We start from the raw sequence: 17,828 nt of genomic DNA on the forward strand, positions 1-17,828 counted from the left end.
CATTTTGTACAACCACAGAATAGAAAGGACAGCCGTCTCCCCAAGGAAATACACGTTGTGTGGGTCTGGTCCCCAGGGGAGCAACGATGGGGCAGTGGAGGACACGAATAGTAACAGAAATAATAGTGACAATGACGGTAGTTTCCTTTCTATAGCGCTTTGAGGTTTCCAAAGGGGGGAGCGCATACATTCGAGGAGTTCAATAAAATACACAGATCTCAGCCCCACCCCTGTAGCTCCCTCTAGTGATTCCCAGCTCGTGGGCTGGAGCTGGGGTCCAGAGATGCCCCTGTTACCTTTGCGGGAACACAAGATACCGGGGTTTCCAGCCTCTACTAGGGACACCTGACGGCTCCAGTATCCGCCTCTTTGACCCCTTGGTCTGGGACTGAGGGGGAGGAGGGGAAGGATCTGCTCCCCCCCTTCCCTGTTTTCAATCCCTTCCTCTTTCCCCTGAGTCCTCCTCCCCTCCCTTCCTCCTCTTGTCCCTCACCCCCTTCTCCCTACCCCCTTCTCCTGTCTCCCCCTGACCCTTGACCTGCCTCTCCCTCTCCTTCTTTGTTTGAAGTTCAGGAGAGAACTTTCCAATAGCAGCCATTCTCCCCTACCCCCCCCCCCCCAACCTCGGCCAGCCTTAGGTCACCGTTCTGCCTTGATTCGATTTGGGAGCTCCTTCCCCCCTGGCTCGACCCTAGCCCGGGCTCACAGCCTCCGGAACAACCCAAGGAAATACTGACCCCGCTTACACCTTTTTTCTCCCCCCAGCCAAAATAGTCTCGAAAGGTTTTTTTTTTTGGGGGGGGGGGGAGGCAGAATGGGGGAGGGGAATGCACGAAGAAAGCGGAAGCTGAAAGGGAGAGTGGCTACATTAAATACCCGATTTCCAAATTTAAAGAGAAGAAACACACCCCGACACAAGCACTACGTGCAAATGCTAACCTTACTGCCTTTTTGAAAATAAGGAACTTATTACTGAAGGACCTTAAATGGAGGGATTTAAATCCTCGTTAAAGACAGATATAGGGCTAAGATCTTTGGGATGGAGCAGACAAGAGACCTCTCACTAAATAGTAGCTTTGGAATTCTCCCCTAAAGTCCTCCGGAACTCGAATATTCTATATTCGAAGGGCTATCCCTATATCCCTTCAAACTCTGATATACTCTGTTCTAAGTCACTTCCCAGCTCAAACAGTCTATGTTCTAATATCTCTTCTAGTTCTGACATTTTATGTTCTAAGTTCTCTTCAAGTCCCAACATTCTGTGGTTCTAAGATTCTATTGATCTCTTTTCTTTTCTTTCTTTTTTTTAACCAATGCTTTCTTAGGAATGCCTGGAATGCTATCCCCCTCCTCCCCTTTACCCATCCTTCAAGGCTCAACGCACGTCCCACAATCTTTGTGAAGTCTTCTCTTTGCACCTCAGACAAGTCAGTTTTTAAACCTTAAGAATAATAAATCGCAACACTACTTATACGAGCTTTTGGGGAGGGGTGTGTGTTCCAAAGCCCTCTCCTACCCAACCGATGTTCTCAAACTTCCTGCTGTGAGTGGGGCAGAGCAGGGATTATTATCTCCCTTTTACAGATGAGGAAAAGTACTTTGCATGTTCTACTCCTCTTGCATTGATGATGGTTTCTGACTCCCCTGATTATTTGTTATTCCCCCCCCCCCAGTCTTATTTTCCCAATGAAGATAGTGAATTCCTTGCGTTCTCAAGGAATGGTTTTTAAAAAATTATCCTCGTATCTCTAGGACCAGCTGGACCAAATAATAGGTGTACAATGAACAGACATATTCTTTTGGATGCTGGTGATAGAACTTTGGGGAAGAAATATCATAAGAGAATCTTTGTTTGCTTCCTCTCTCTCTCTCTCTCTCTCTCTCTCTCTCTCTCTCTCTCTCTCTCTCTCTTCCCATCCTCCCCCTTCCCTCTCTCCATACCTATACAGAAATATTTCCAGTGGCAACTATCATATTCACAAAGACATAGCGTGTGTTTTTTTCCAAGGCCAAATAATCACCTTATCGCTTTAAGGCTAGTGTTATATGTGCTTTTAAATCCTTCCATGTAAATTCCACTGAAAATTTGGAAAGCTGAGGCAGGGGAGGGGAAAGGGAAGGGGGAGGGGGGGAGGTTAATCCGGGTTTAACGCTATGATGCAGTCACAGGACCAGGGTTAGCCTGATTGTGTTATCTCTCCCCAACATTTGAGGCTCCCATATTTCACCCAGCCAAATAGCTGCGAGAGAAGTGCAGATGGTGGCAGTCGGCCCGCCTCAGGAAAATATGTTATTAATATCTAAATAACTTCCCAATACTGTCTGGTAAATCTCCCCTTCACCATTCCAAATGATGAATTCGTTTGAAGTCTTCCCCCTGTCTCATCTTTTCAATGTCTCTCTCTCTCGATCTTCCTCCTTTTCTTAACCAGGCTTATTTCAAACTGGTAAATATCTAATTCCTTTAACCACTGGGCCAATTGCCCAAGTCTCTTATGTACAATGCCTGGAAAACCTCCGTGTTTGGAAATGTCTTGAGGTGGACACACAGCAGATTGGTCTCCATTTGGTAATGCTTAGGAGAGGTGACTTCAGGACGAACCAGGAAGCCAAATTCAGGATATAATTCTTTCTTTCTTTCTTTCTTTCTTTCTTTCTTTCTTTCTTTCTTTCTTTCTTTCTTTCTTTCTTTCTTTCTTTCTTTCTTTCTTTCTTTCTTTCTTTCTTTCTTTCTTCCTTCCTTCCTTCTTTCCTTCCTTCCTTCCTTCCTTCCTTCCTTCCTTCCTTCCTTCCTTCCTTCCTTCCTTCCTTCCTTCCTTCCTTCCTTCCTTCAACAGTAAATTCCTAGTAAAGTATAGCCTCTTTTTAATTCATTGCACTTCTTTGGGCCTCAGTTTCCTCCTTTGTAAAATCAAGTCAATGAATAGGCAACCTCTCAGATCCCTTCCAGCTATGACATTCCATGTGCTCTTTCAACATAGACAGCCTCTATCCAAAGATCTCTTTCAGCTCTGACATTTTCTATCCTGATGTTTCTTCCAGCTCTGACATTGGGTTCTAAGGCTCTCCCAGCTTTGGTAGTCCGGGTTCTAATATTCCTTCCAGCTTGGATGTTCTATGTTCTAAGGAATTCAAGGAGGTCCTTTCTAGTTCTGATAGTCTTATGGTTTATCCTGGACATTCTGGAAATCCCTGAAATGTATCTCCTCCTTCTCCTTCAGTACTTCCCCCTTCCAGGCTCCCCTTAGGAGCACCGGGTTGGGCTACCCTGCCCTCTCCTGGGTGGATAATTACTCTCCCCTCCCCTGCTTTCCCTTGTTTAAAGTTTGCTTTTTAAAATGTCTTGTATTCGATTATGCCATTCATTCTCCCTCCAACCTTATCTCCTTCTGTCTCTTCTCTCCTTCCCGTCACACTTGATTTAGGAGAGAGTTTATCTTGCAAACATTTGCCTACTTTGTTTATTTACACCAGGTTCTGAGGCTACTAGCTAGTGAAAGCCTGTGTTTGCCTTTGTAATTGTTATCTCCCTTTATTGTTGTATTGCATTTGTCTCAGCTTCGTGTTCTGCTTTTTTTTGGGAGGGGGGACGGGGGAGGGGGTTTGTCAGCACCGGGTGTTCTAACTCTGTGGAAATGGCCTTCTCTGTTGGGACTTTCTCACTCCCCTCAACCTTCCTTCTCCAGAACCATCATCGCTCCTCTCTCTCTCTCTCTCTCTCATCCTCTCTCCCCCCACCCCTCTCTAGCCCCACTGAATATGCACGGAGGAGCCCAGGCGAAAGCCAGCGAATTGCCTGACACCCTCCTATCTTTCTCCTGGCCCCCATTATGCGAAGTTGATCCTTCTCTGAACAGGCACAAATCCAGCCTGGTCTCTGTTTGATTAGATTGCCAACCGGGGTAATCCTTTGATTTGGTGAAGTGTCAATTACCTCTCTTAAAACACACATTTACCGAGGAGGGAACTTGTTGGTTTAAATCAATGCAGATGGCTTCTGATAAATTGACTATCAGCTAGCACCCCACCCCCAACCTGCTTAGGCTCCCTTCCTCTCCTTGTTTTCTCTTCGATCACCCCCCCAACACACACACACACACACACACACACACACACACAGGCAAGCACACACTTCTTTCCCTCCCACCTTCCTCTCACTAGTCCAGTAAACAATGCCACTCCCAGGTGTGAAGCCGAAAATGCGGCGGGGGCCGAGAGGAGCTGCTCCCCCTTCCCCTATTCACTCGCTCCCCCGGAGCCTAATTAAATTTGGCAGGTCCTTGTACGCACAATCAAAACAGCTTCCTCCAGTGTAGCAAGCCACAGAAAACCGCATTAGCAGACTCGGCCAAATTAAATTGTTGCTACCTCCTCTTTTCAAGTGTCTAAATAGACCTTCTTCCCTCCCGCCGCTACTTCCCCACTCCCGTACTACACCTGTAAATTCATCAGCCCCCTTCCGCCCGCTTAAAAATAAAGAAGAAGAAAATAAAAAAGGAAAACAAAGAGACACGACCTGGATCCGCCCACACACACTGCCCTAGACCCGTCCTGGGCCACCCGGAGCCCCGGCCGCTTCCTCTCCAAGGCCTCTTGACTCCAAAAGAAACATTTCGGGAGTGGGTTTTTAAGATTTGAGGGTCAAGGGGGAAGACAGATTTTCTTCGGGGTTTGGCCGAAATGGTTTCAAGCACCCACGCCGAGTTTCTCTCCTAGCTCTGCTTTCTAGCTCCGACCCTGATAGTTTCAACTATGACTTGGTCAGTTTCAGTGTTGACCTCCAGTTTCAGCTCTCTCTCTCTCTCTCTCTCTCTCTCTCTCTCTCTCTCTCTCTCTCTCTCTCTCTCTCCTATGTATTGTTTTCGGTCTCACTCTTCTTCCAGTCCCACTAGTTTCTTCAGCTTGGGTTCCCTTCCCTCGGTTCTTTCCAACTTGTTCTCAAAGTCTGTCCTTCCCGGAATCAAAGGAGGGAAACTTTCTTTCCTTCTTCATAAACGGCTATTGGGCCCTTTCCTCCCTTCTCGGCTCCCGAGACTGGGGTAAAGGGGGGACAGGACTAGGGTGGGGAGGAGAAAGGAGGAAGAGTCGAGAAGGACAAAGAGTTGCCCATCTTCGTTCCCAGGTGAGGAAGACAGCGCGGACTAGAATCTGGGATCCTAGGCGGCTGTAATAATATCAGCAGCTCGGATAGTAAGTAATAACTCAGTCTCAGCAAGGCTAAGAGTAGAAAAGAAGAGGAGGGGAAGAAAGAGGGAGAGAGAGGGAGGGGAAGAGAAAGAGAGAGCGAGAGAGACAGACAGAAAGAGACAGAGAGACAGACAGGGAGAGACAAAGAGAGACCGAGACTATGAATGAGGAAAAAAGAGAAAATGGGGGAAAAAGAGAATGAGAGAAAGGAGAGAGAAGGAGGGAGAGAGAGAAAGAGGGAGAGAGAGAGAGAGAGAGAGAGAGAGAGAGAGAGAGAGAGAGAGAAGGAATACGAACGGCTCATGAATATCAGCCCAAGGCAAGCAGGAGTGAGCTGTTCAAAGATGAAAGTGCAGAGAAATAAAAGCCCAATTTAATCTGCTTTAAAACCCTTCGACTTAACGTTTGTGCTTCAAACTCTGAGAGTGAGGACTGATTGCGGATAAATAGTTTCTTACCATGCCTCGAAGCTATTACACCCCTCTCCAACACAGTTCCCTATTCAGCAGCCCCACTTTTCATTACCAGCTCTAATAAGTCTTAGCATTATTAAATGCCAAGCAGACGATAGAAAGAAACCAGCGCAGGGAGGAATCTCTCCTTAGCTCTTAAAGAGGAGAGCTCTTAAGCCCCTTCTTTGTCGACTCCCCGCGAGGAGAGGAGCAACCCCCCGAGAGGGCATTTGTCACAAGAGAAGCCCAAACAAAGTTGTGGCTGTCTTCCACCCCCTATCCCCGAGCCCTCCACGCACCCCCGGTGCCCTAGCTCTCCTTTCCGTCCGGGGCTTCTCCCCTCCGCCGTGGCCAAATCGGGAAGGCCGTAGGTTTGGGATTGAACCTTAAGGCTGACTGTGGGAGGGGGGACCCCCAAAAGGGCCTGATCTGACGGGGTTCAGAAATAAAGGCTTGCAAATCTGGTCCACGCGCCGGGAGCTCTGGCTACGTCCAAACTCACTCACCCACTCAGAGTCAAGGCACCCGCCCCCAGACACTCGGATACACTCCGTTGCACAGCTCCGGCCTCACACTTGCTCCTTTCGTTAGGAGGACAATTTATTCGGGATTTGAGTCATCCCCACGGAATCGCCTGCGTTTCTTTCCAGATCCTTTCTCTCTCAAGCGTAACAGAAAGGCAGGATCCATGGTCCTCCTCAAACTCGGGATAAATGGGCTCCGTTCTCCCCTCCTCCCCCCGATCCCGGGCAACCTTTACTTTCCCCGTAGCAAACCGAACTCCTCATAGGTCTCTCGGGGGCAACCTCTGTCTAACGAAGGCGCTTCGGCAGTCCGGGTTTGAGGCCGCTGCGGGCCAAGAGACCACTGGCTCCCTTCCCTGCTTGCCAGTCCCTGTTTTGGGCCCTTTGCCCGTTCCCGCGCCCCGCGGAGAAGCGAAATCTCGGTACTCGGCGGAGGCTTCCCTTCTGTGCCACCGACTCCGAGGCCCTCAAACTTGCTACCTGAGAACGAGAGAGGCCGTCCGGATTTCTAGCAGCTCTCTCTCCCCGCGGACAGTTCCCTTTGCTGGGACTTCAAAAGATCCCTTTCCGTAGCCAGATTCTCAAACTGGGAAGATTTGCCTCATATACGGAGGAGTAAGGGAAAGTGGAGGGGAAAGGGATTTTATTTTGGCTCAGGGTGGGGACTTTTTTCCACCAGCCAGAAGTACAAAATTGTGTGTGTGTGTTTTAAACGCAGAAACACGTATTATTCTCACCTCCGCTCTATCGCCCGGAAAACAAACAAACCAAAAAATCTCACAACAAAACCTCCAAAGTCCACAGCCGACCCTTAGAGACAGAGTGTGCCCCGGCTCTCCCTTGATGCAAAATTTCGCTGTGTCCGGGGCCTCAGGCCGGCGCCCGAGGGGCCTTAGAATATTCCCCGGCACTCGGAGCAGCGGGGAGCGGCCGAATAACTTAGCTCCCTTTCTTTGCCTCCTCCCCGGCCCTTTGTCCAAGAGCAGCGCGGCTGCTCGCACGTTTTTGAATGTCAATAGCCCGCCCCTTCCCCCGCTCCCCTCCCCAGGACTCGGGCCCTTTCCCTCCGTTCCCTAGTCGCCCTCCTTCTTGTACTGGGGCTGCCTTTGTGGGGCAGGATCTGGGCTCGGGAGGCGGCAACAAGCCAGGGGGCTTTGTCTCTGAAGTTCATCTTCAAGGTTGGGAGGAAGAGTCAACAACGGGGCTGATGTGTTGGGGGCGGTTAAGGGAGAAAGGGACTGCTCAAAACAAACGACTGATCGAAGAGTTTCAAAGTTTTCTCCCTAACTCCTTTCTCTGCCTTCCTCAAAGTCTCGCAGCAGCAACGCGCGCACACACACGTACACACACACACACACACACACACACACAAAATTCGGAATTGCCTTCTGCCTTCTTTTATTTTTTCTGCCAATTCCTTCGTACCTCTTCCGATCTCTACTTTTCTATTCATCATTTCCACCACCTCTCTCCCCACACGCTCTAGTCTCACTTACTATCACAGTCCCCTCTCTGCCGGGAAGTAGAGTCAGGGATCCGACAGCCACTCTCTGCTTCCTACCCCCTCAAATTCAAGATTGGTTTTCGGTGAGCACGCCCACCAAGAAAATCGCCCCCAAATCCCGCGCGGGCCCAGACCCCGAGAAACCGACCGCGGAACTTGGAGTCGGCGCGTCTGTTTCTAACAATCAAGGGTCCGGAGCGAGGAGAGCGGAGTCTGGGCCGGGCCAGGCAGGCCCGTGGGCCTGTTCTCCGGCCATGCCCGAGGCTCGAGACTACCGGGATGCTACTTTTCCCCTCATCCCATGACAGGGCCGGAAACTTCGGAACTAGTCGTTTTAGCTTCTTCTCTTGCCGTGGGCCCGCCCCAAACCGGCTTCTTCCCGGGGGAGGGGAGACCCGGGCTTTTCCCCACCCCCTACCCCCAGGCAGGCCCGCGATCTCTCAGCTCGGCCCCGGCCAGAATGAGGTACCGGATTCCCCCGCGTTCTCTAATTGATATTGATTGCACCGATCACTCAACTGTCAGGAGGAGTTTCAAGGGACCGTTTAGGGAGCAGTAGAAAAAGCTGTCGAACAAATTCATTTAGGGAGCCGCGATACGCCCCCCACCCCCCCTCCGGCTGCCCTCCCCTAACCCTCCTCTCGCCTCCAGTTTCCTATAAATAATTGATCGAGACCCAACTCCCCGCGAACAGGCTAACGCCTTCCTGCACTCACGGCGGGGAAGAGGGTTAGAAGGGAGACCTGACTGACCCCCTACTTCTCCGGATTGGGGGCGGGAGGAGCTTCCCAAAGCTCTCTGCAAACATCACTTCCTTCCGAATCCCTGCACTTCACTCCGCTGAGAAAACAGACTATAATAGGAGGTAATACAATGACGATATAGAGACATACCCTTGCCTTCATTCATTTACTACAACGGCCAGAAATAATAGCAATAACGTGATGCGTGTTTGGGGAGGAGGAGAGAGAGCGAGAGAGCCCGCTTTTCCAGATCCGAATACATTCGTCCTCCCCTCCCTCCGAGAATCTCTGCCCTGTACAATCCGGTTGCTTTAGCCCTAATCTCTCGATAAGAATCCAGCCCTTCTTAGCGCTTTGGGGATACAAAGCGCTTTATATCCATCGGCCATATCTAGCTTTTGTAGAGCCTTTGCAAATTTGTAGGACTCTCTTTTCACATAATCTTAAAAGTTGGATAATGCAAGTAAGCCCTTTTACGGACAAGGAAGCCAGACTCAGAGGGGGTAGACTTGGCCGTGGTCACACAGCAAGCATCCGAGGACAGGTATATTCACTTCCAAGTCCAAGGCTCTACCCCACTACACCGATCTTGCCGAGCTTATTCATTTAGCTCCTTAGATCTTTTCAATAGTTTTGTAAGGAGGACAGGACAAATTCTCTAATACCCATTTTCCGGGTAAAGAGAATGAGGTTCTAAGACGGCAAGTGATTTGCCTGGGTTTACTAGGCAAATTATGGCTGTGGTAAGACTTGAACTCAGGTGTCCTGATTCCCAGGTTAAGACGGGGTGCCTCTTTCAAAGTAGACAAACAACTCTCTCTCTCTCTCTCTCTGTCTCTCTCTCTCTCTCTCTCTCTCTCTCTCTCTCTCTCTGAGGACGCAGAGGCCCCGGGAGGCCTTTCTCTACCTTTGTCGCCCAGGATGCCGTCGATGCTGTGTTTCGCCTTCTTCTCCCCGTCCTCCTCTTTCTTGTCGCACTCATCCTCTTCCTCTTTCTTCCCGAATTTGATTCTGAGCACACGGCTAATCGAACTCACTAAACCTCAGAAATTCAAAGGCAAAAGAGAAAGTATAAGCTGTGGAGAAAGTAAAGCTTTCCCTCCCATCCCCACCTCCCATCCCCACCAGGAGCCTGGCCCCTCCAGCTTTGGGGAAGGAGCGGCACTGGCAGCTGCTCGCCCACAAGTGTCCCAGCGCAACTTGCACCCGCTGAGAAAGTCATCGCACTCAAATACACAACTTACCCACAGGGATATCCACGGATACACCCCCAGGTGCCCCCCATAGCTTCCCAGTCTGGTATATAGCGCTAACGTTCACATGCATTAAGAACCCACATTTACAGTCATTCACAAACATGTTTCTATACATCTATTCACACACTCAAACATACACACACTGCTCTTTTATACAGACGCATCTTTAGGCACATGCTCCTAAACACGCAATAAATATCTGTATCTTTACACACTTGCACACACTTATGCACAAACATCTCCACATACTTATGCCTGCATTTGTGCACACATCTAAATGAACCCCCTCCTTCTCCAATCCTAAGCTGTTCCTAATCAAACACAGTTAAGCCACCGTTGCACCCGGAACCGGCACCCTAGTTTGTGCCAGCACCAGCACCATCCCGGAACCAAGGCCCTGGCCTTGGCTCTGAAACTCATTCTGGTGTCTGGATCCCAGACGAGCGCCATGAAATGCGGGCTAGGTTAAGAGTGCAGAGGGGAAGGCCAGAGCCGGGGGGCCCAAGAGATGAAATCGGGAGGCTGTGACCCTTGCATGCTGGAGCCCGCCTAGAGCCTGAAGTACAGTGGGGCCCGAGGCTGAGCAGGGCAGCGTTTGGGTGAGGGAACCAAGATTCCGGCACTTCTGAGAACAAGTTTATCCTGGTCAATTTCCTGTCAACTAGTAGCTGAGCGCCATCACAACTTTCTTCCCTTACTAAATTCAGTTTGTTATTTAATAAAAGCTTTTGCATTTGGGTCCCTTTCCTCTGTCTCTCTCCATTCTGTTTCTTTATTCATCATCTTTAGTTCTTTTAGCATTTTTGTCCCCTTTTTCTTTCTTACTGTCTTCGTTTTCCTTTTCAAACTCTTTTTATCCTTTCTCAGAGCTTGTTGGTACAATTTTGTTACTTATTCATGCTTTCTTTTTTCCTTTACGAATACACCCTGTTTCTCTCTACCTTCCCTTTCCTTTCTCACAGAATTACTTTCTCCTTGCATGTTCTATCCTGCTCTTCTCCCCCTCCCCATATATTCCTCACCTGACTCCTTCTGACAGGGACATTCTGGAAATAGAGGGCAAAGGACCCTAGATGGTTCAGCTGGTACCTCCAGGAGACTACATTTCTCCTGTTTGTGAGGCTCCCAGCCCAGCCTGCTCAGTTGCCTTCTCACCTGAGGGAACCGTGCTGCGATCACAGTGTCCATCCTTGAGCAACCGATCCCGGATTTCCCAGCTGAACATCCCGGGGTTTTCTCTTTTGTATTCCTCTATTTTCTTTTCCACGTCTGGAGTGGCTACCTGCTTTAGTGAGGGAATGTGGGAGTAGGACAGGGGAAAAGAGTAGCAAAGGAAAGGGGGGAGGAGAGAAATCACTTTCAATATAAACCTAAAATTGAGGCACTCAGATTATGAGATTGCCAACAAATCCTAGACAGGAGAGAGAGGCAGTGACCCCAGTCCTTAGATAAGCTGAGCTGGGAGGGACTTTAAGGGAGCCTTCTTATTTCCCAGAAGGAGAAATGGAGGTCCAGAGAGGACAGCCATTTACCCAATGTGACAGTGGAATTAGTCACAAAAATAAGACTTGGAACTCAGTTTTCACAATTATGAGTCGCCGCTTTTTCTATTAAGTCATAGGCTGGGCAAAAAAGAATCAGTCAAGAAAATCTGGGTTCCTATTTAATCTGTATCTCTTACTAGTAGCAGTACTGCTGGACCAGTGATTTGACCTCTTTCAGTCTCGGTTTTCTCAACTGTAAAATGGGGCAATACCCTAACACTTGCTCTACCTACCTCACAGGGATGTTATAAGGGAAAGTCTTGAAAATTATAAAGTGTCAAATAAATACATAGGAATTGTTTGTTATTGTTATTAAGCTAAGAAAGTTCTCAGTAGCAGCCTGAAGACAGGGGGTGAAGTGAAAGATGGAAAGGGGAAGCCAATATGAAGAGACCCTGATAGCTCTCAAAACCTGGCCAAGACCAGGGAGAAGATAAATGTTGGGTTATTCCCTCCAGGTCCCAGGAGGAAATAGCCAACCTGTAGAGGATGGAGGTAGCCTTTTGCAGTCAAGGAGTTGTCTTCAGACAAGGGTCTCTAGGAAGGTTACTCATGCTTTTCCAGCAATGTCTACCGGGCATTCAAAAGCCTGGGTAATCCTGACAAATTATCCTCAATTATCAGATAGTGAAGGAAGGAAGTGGACTTTCAGAATAAGGATGCTTATGAATTATCTAAATATTTGAGGAGATTGTGGACTTAGGGGTTTGAGGAAGTGGAGATCTGGCCTTCATTTCCCTGAAGTGGGGTAAGGGAGCCAGTATAGACTTTCCCACTTTTATCAAACTCTCTCTTACAGATAGGATATTGGAGATGGTGTATGTTCTTGGGGGATGATACTCCTCTCCATCAGCATCTCTATATAACTTCTCCTGACTTGGTGTTTCAGGAACATATGACCTTCAGGTCTTGTATCTGGAACTAGGTTCCCTCCGCTTTCGGAGGATGGCGGTTGAGGAACTTAGGACTCCCAAGGACACTCACCCTGGGTTTGCTGCCCCCGATGGCCCCAGGCCGGATGGAGCCAGTCTCCTGGTAGCGGCATAGGATTTTGGAAACACAGCCGTGGGAGACGCGGAGCTGGCGAGAGATGACGCAGGGTCGGATGCCGTGGTGGGCCATTTCCACGATCTTGTGACGAATGTGGTTGGGTAGGGGCCTGCCGTTGATGAAGACCCCGCCAAGTTGATTCACCCGGCCCTGGCCCAGTGGGGTGGATACTGTGGGGAAGGTGGAAAGAGAGGAGAATCAGAAAAGAATGGGAGAAGTCCATTACAAAGGTGGAAGGAGAGTATTTTAGGGTGCAGCTATTCCCTTGGTTCCTAGAGCAGGCGACCGCCCATTTAGCAACGAAAGTGTTCCCTGTCAAATCTGGAAGCCGCTTCGCTTCGTTCCCTGTCCTTAGTGGGACCCAGCCCTCTGCCCTCTCCAGCCGCCGCATCTGGAGCTTTACAGGTTCACTTTCGAAGGTGAAAAAGGTAGCGGTTGTGCAAAAAGGGGGGAAGTACCTCATATTTCCCCAATTTCACTACATGACCCTCTGTATCTACGGGCCAGGAGTGTGTGTGTGTGTGTGTGTGTGTGTGTGAAGAACGCAGGTAGAAAAAATCGAATTCAGCTATAGAAGGAAAGGGCCGGTGGTGGCGGCGGTACTAGGGTGGGGTGGAGTGGGTGGGGATCTCCTTAGACCAGCTAAAGGACCCGGTGAAAGGCCCTAGACTCTCTTCCCCTTCCTCGCCGGTCCTCGATCCACCCTCACATCAAACCCACTATGCCGAGAACTGAGGATCCCTGTCTCGGATTTGGTTGACCCGGAACAACTCAGAGACAAAGCCAATTGTTTTTGTTTGTTTGTTTTTGTTTTTGAGCAGGGAGAACGCCAGTCACGATACCCGGATCCAAAGGACCCCAAAGGAACCTTCCGTTCCAAATCGGGAGGTCTGAACAAACCCCTTTGGTCGTGCGAGGGCTGAGGGAGTTAAGTAGCCCGTACTTGGTAGGGACAACGTTGTTGTCCAGACTTCCTGTGGGCCAAGCAAACCTCCGAAAGGAAGAGCCAGGAGGAGGAGGAGGCCGGGAGATCGTAGTATATCGCGATAGCCAGCGGCCTCCGCTAGGGTTTCCCCAGAAGGGGCAGCCAGGGCCAGGCCTGGACCGCTGGGGCCTGCCTCCTCCCCCTGATTCGCTGTCCGAGGATTTATTTCGTTGTAGGTCAGCCTCGGGTTGAGGGAGGCGGGGGTGGGTGCGTTGGAAGGGGTTCGTGGGGTCAGACTTTCTGGATTCCCCGAAACGTTTCTCTGCCCTTGCTCTGGCTTAGAAAACCCCACCGGCCTACGGGACTGCCCTAGGGCCCGGGCTGTGCCGGGGAGAGCAGGAGCAGAGCTTCCCGTTCCCGGCACCAAAACCCCACACCGGACTTCGGCTGTGCGTTTGGGGTGTGTGCGCGCGCCACTGGGGGCTCCTTAACCGAGCTCCGGCTGCGCCGCTGGCACCCCTTTCTCCCAGAAGGTGTGCCGGGAAGGGGGGGGGCTGCTCTAATCCGGACCCGAGCCCCCAGTGTGGGGACTGCATTGCCGCGGAAATCTAGCAGATTAATACAATTTCACAGCCGCCCGGATGGAGGAAGCTGGCTGCATAATTGGAAGGCAAGGAGGGAGTGGGGGCGAGAAGGAGGGGGAGAGTAGGCTCGGGCTGCAGCACCGTCTCCCCCTTCCCCCGTGCTCCCCCTCCCCTCCCTTCAGCCCCCACTCTTTGCCAAAGTCGGTGTCTGCAGCTACCTCCGCATTTAATCAGCCATCCCGCGCCGCCGCGGCGGAGTCACCCGGCCTCCGCGGCCCGCTATGCCATTAGCGGACGAGAGCTCTCGAGTGGCCAACTTTATATTCAAGAGCCTCTCCAGCGGCCGCCACTTCTGCCTTGTCTGTATTCTCCGGCATGGTGTGCAAATATTGTCCTAATCCTCCGAGCCGTCCTCGCGCCGTCTGCTTCCCCGGCATCGCTAGAGCAAGGCACTCCACCAAATCCCCCCGGCGTGAAGGTTTTCCCGCCTGCGTGGCTTCCCACCACTTTCTCTCGCGCACTTGATCACGGAAACACTCGCTGGCTCTCGTCTCCTTCGGGGACGGGGCCGCCGCCTCTCTCCCCAGACCTCGGGCGGGCTGCCCGGCTCATTCCTCCTGCCCAGCCCCCTTTCCCCCCCTAGTCCAGCGATTCTCTTCCTCCTCCTCGGGCACCCGGCGCCTTCACAAAATCTTAAAAAATTCACGTTTCGGCGGGCTTGGGGCTCAAACCGGGACCCTCGAAACACTTCCGCGAGACACCCCTATTCCCAGAATCTTCCTGATGTTCGTTTTCACTGACAAGTTTAACTTCTTTTAATTAGCTAAAATCACACACACACACACACACACACACACACACACACACACACCCCTCTTGACTGGATGTAGGCGCTTTACCGTGCCTTCCCTTTGCAATTTTGATTTTCGGGGGAAACTTTGGGGAACAAATTCTTTACTCCTCTTTCTCTATGTAACCACCGTCTCTCGTTCAAGGAGATAAGGGCGACGGGGACCGGGGGAGAAAGGGGGGAGAAGCGGCGTCTCTCTGAAAACCCGAGAGTTTGGGAGTCCGGTGGAAAAGTTTTAAAATGAAATCCTTCTCCTTTCGTATAGTTTTGGGAGCAGGCCCAGAAAGGAGATTTTTCTAGGATTAATTTCCATTGGGGGAAAAAGTATCGAAGTCACTATCCTTACGATACATTCATCCGAATATTCGTTGTGGATAATCCCCTAAAATAAAATGTTTCGTAAAAGAATCTTCGTGGCTAAAATTTAAATCGAAAACCGACACAGAGCCGGGTTGGCCGGGTCTGCTGAGGGCGGGGAACGTTTCAGGGAAAGTAAGTGAAATTGGATAAGGAGGTGAAATTCACCAGCTGCTGAACCTTGCTAAGGTCGGGGACCGGGAAAAAAAGTCTTAGGAGAGGGGGGGAGTTGAAGCAGGAAGAATCAAGGAAATTGAAAGTGGAGATCCTGGAAAGTTCTTGACCCAGGACTTCCTGGATGGAGGAGTGGAAGATCTTCTCCAGTGCCTGGAAGTCTGGGGCCACCTGCTCTCTGCTGCTCAGGGTGTCCCTTTGAGAAGTTTCTTCCCTGAGAGGGAGGGAAGGGTGGCTGCCAGAAAGAAGCCGAAGAGAATAGAACGTTGTTTTATTTCCAGGGGAAATGGTCTGAGGGTGTTCTGTCCTGGAGCTGGTCTACATTTGGTAGTGTGGGAGAGCTGCCATTCTTAAATGCAGGGACAGGTCCGGAGTCCTCAGAAATCCTTCCTGTCTTCTTTCTCACTGTGAGCCTTTTCTTCCTGCCTCTCCTTTCTCCTTTTTAAAACCTTCTCCACCCCCACACTTTCTTCCTCCCACCCCACCCCCGGCTGCAGTCAAACGCGTCCAGAAGCTGGGAAACCGGGAGGGGGGGGGGGTGGGGGTGGGGGTGGTAAGGAAGTTAAAACAAACAAATCCGACCCAAGTCTCCCTTCGTCCCCCTCCGCCAGAAGTTGTGCGGGCAGAACTGGGGAGGCAGAACTGGAAGCCGGCGCTGTAGAGATGGGGGAGGAGGAGGGGTGGGAATTCTGCCCCCAGCCCAGAAAAGCAAGGTTTCGCATAGGGCTAAAGTTTCGAGCTGAGGTGTGAAACGGATTTTGGGTTTTATTTCTTTCTTCTTCTCTTCTCTTCTCTTCTTCTCTCTTCTTCTCTTCTCTTCTTCTCTTCTTCTCTTCTTCTCTTCTTTCTTCCTCTCTCTCTCTCTCTCTCTCTTCTTCTCTCTTCTCTCTTCTCTCTCTCTCTCTCTCTTCTGTCTGTTCTTCCTGTTTCTTTTTCTCTTCCTTCCCACGCCTCTTTCTTTCTGATACCCACCCCAACAGCAACACAATCCTTTCTCTTCCAAGAAGGGGTGATTGAAGGAGGAGGAAGGTGTCTAGTTGGTTTGGGGGTGTGAGTGGGAGGAGAAGGGAGGTTATATAGGGAGACTTTTGGAGAGAAGGGGAGTAAAGAGGGAGGGAGAGTGATCATCTACGTAAGTTGTTTAAAGTACTTTACTTCTTGGAGGAGGAAGAAGAGGAGGAGGAGAGAGAAGAAGAGGAGGAGGAGGAGGAGGTGGTGGTGGTGGTGGTGGAGGAGGAGGAGGAGGAGGAGGAGGAGGAGGAGAGAAGCAGTGGTGACTGGGATCTGATAGGCTCTGACTTTTTCTTTTATTCATGAGGAGGAAAGGGGGCCCGGCGGAAGGGACCGAAGGGCCAATAGTGAAAAGAAATGTACAAGGAATATATCTGTATTTTAAAACCCGCGGTCCGGCCTTGTCTGGGGAGAAACAGAACTGCTTGTTAAAACCCGGGTGAAAGTAGTTGGGGCAGAGAAGAAAAGGTGAGGGCATCGAGGGGCCTGCAGAAGATAGCCAAACTTTGTCCCAGTATCTTTCTCGATGAATGGATTAGGTCCACAGAGGGTCCCCCCCAAAGGAGTGGCAGCGGCGGAGCTCACCACCAGTTCAAAGGAATGCGCACTTCTCTCCTCCCTCTCTTGCTTTCCGGGGATCTCGGTGCCGTCCCTCCAACCCCTTCCCTACGTGCCCTCTCTTCCCATCAAAATCGAGGGGCAGGGGGCCCGTTTGTGGCCAAATCTCGTTCTCTCACTCGGTCTCCTCTCCTCCTTTTTCAGGGCACCGGCCAGCCAGGTCAAGAAATTAAGAGAATTAAAAGGGGAAGCGTTTTGGGGAGAATTTTCTGCACTGTCTTCGGACAGTGTCTCCTCCTCATCTGCCAGGGCCTGTCCCAAGTCCACAGTGCCACCTGCTATAGCTTCCAGGAGGAGTAGGGAGTGGGGTCCTAAGATTTGTATTTAGGGCCAGTTTTTGAATGAGCGAGTCTCCTTCCCGTTTGCCTGGAGCCCTCCTCGGACCCTTCCCCTTAATTCTCACCCCGCTCCCTCCCCTCCTTCACCCCCCTTCATCACCAGAAATCTGCAGTCCTACCTAAATCGAGCTCCCCAGCCTAAACCTCCTCTGCGGGCTCCTGCCAGCATGCCCTCAGCAGGTGGGCGCATCTTTCCGGGCCGGGGGGGGGACCGTCAGCCAGCTCACCGAGCAGCTAGTCGGGACCCCGAATATCGGGGACCGAGAGTCGGGAACGAGGTGGGGGGGTGGATGAAGAGTGGAGGGACCTGGGCAAGGACACGAAGGGTGAAGGTGGGACTGCCCGAGACTTGCCAGGTGTAAGGGAATGAATCCTGCTCTCGAGGTGAGTGCCGAGATGGAGGAGACACCGGGGGTCCTCGGACCCTTGGTCCAGCAGAGCAAAGTGACCGGAAGTCCGATTCAGAAGGGAATCTGGGGAGGGGAGACTGGGGGGGGGGGAACGCCCTCCCAGCGGGGCAGGACGCCAGGGCTGCTGGCCTTTTGTTTAACTCCCCCCCCAAACGGAGCTCGGGCTCTAGCCTGGAGACAAAATACAATAAAATGAACCCAGCCTCCAAACTTTGTCCCCTTCTACCATCTTCCCAGGCCGGAAGAAGGTCGTCCTTCAGCCGGGGTCTGCCAGTATCTAGAGGTGAGCAGGCCAAAGCTT

General features: G+C 51.0%; 1 protein-coding gene across 1 annotated transcript in view; it reads right to left on the reverse strand.

Annotated features, from left to right (window-relative positions):
• PAX7 (paired box 7) overlaps positions 1-17,307 on the reverse strand; it is a 104,240-nt gene extending 86,933 nt beyond the window's left edge. Inside the window, exons 1-7 of the mRNA XM_031961545.1 lie at positions 17,237-17,307; positions 15,261-15,364; positions 13,252-13,566; positions 12,195-12,430; positions 11,623-11,690; positions 10,822-11,036; positions 9,318-9,446 (exon numbers count right to left, since the gene is read on the reverse strand). Of these exons, the coding sequence (XP_031817405.1) occupies positions 9,318-9,446; positions 10,822-11,036; positions 11,623-11,690; positions 12,195-12,430; positions 13,252-13,566; positions 15,261-15,364; positions 17,237-17,307 (1,138 nt within the window). The remainder of the gene's footprint in view (positions 1-9,317; positions 9,447-10,821; positions 11,037-11,622; positions 11,691-12,194; positions 12,431-13,251; positions 13,567-15,260; positions 15,365-17,236) is intronic.
• Between the last annotated feature and the right edge of the window lie 521 nt (positions 17,308-17,828).

This window comes from Sarcophilus harrisii, chromosome 3, assembly GCF_902635505.1.
Source record: "Sarcophilus harrisii chromosome 3, mSarHar1.11, whole genome shotgun sequence".
Taxonomy (NCBI): domain Eukaryota; kingdom Metazoa; phylum Chordata; class Mammalia; order Dasyuromorphia; family Dasyuridae; genus Sarcophilus; species Sarcophilus harrisii.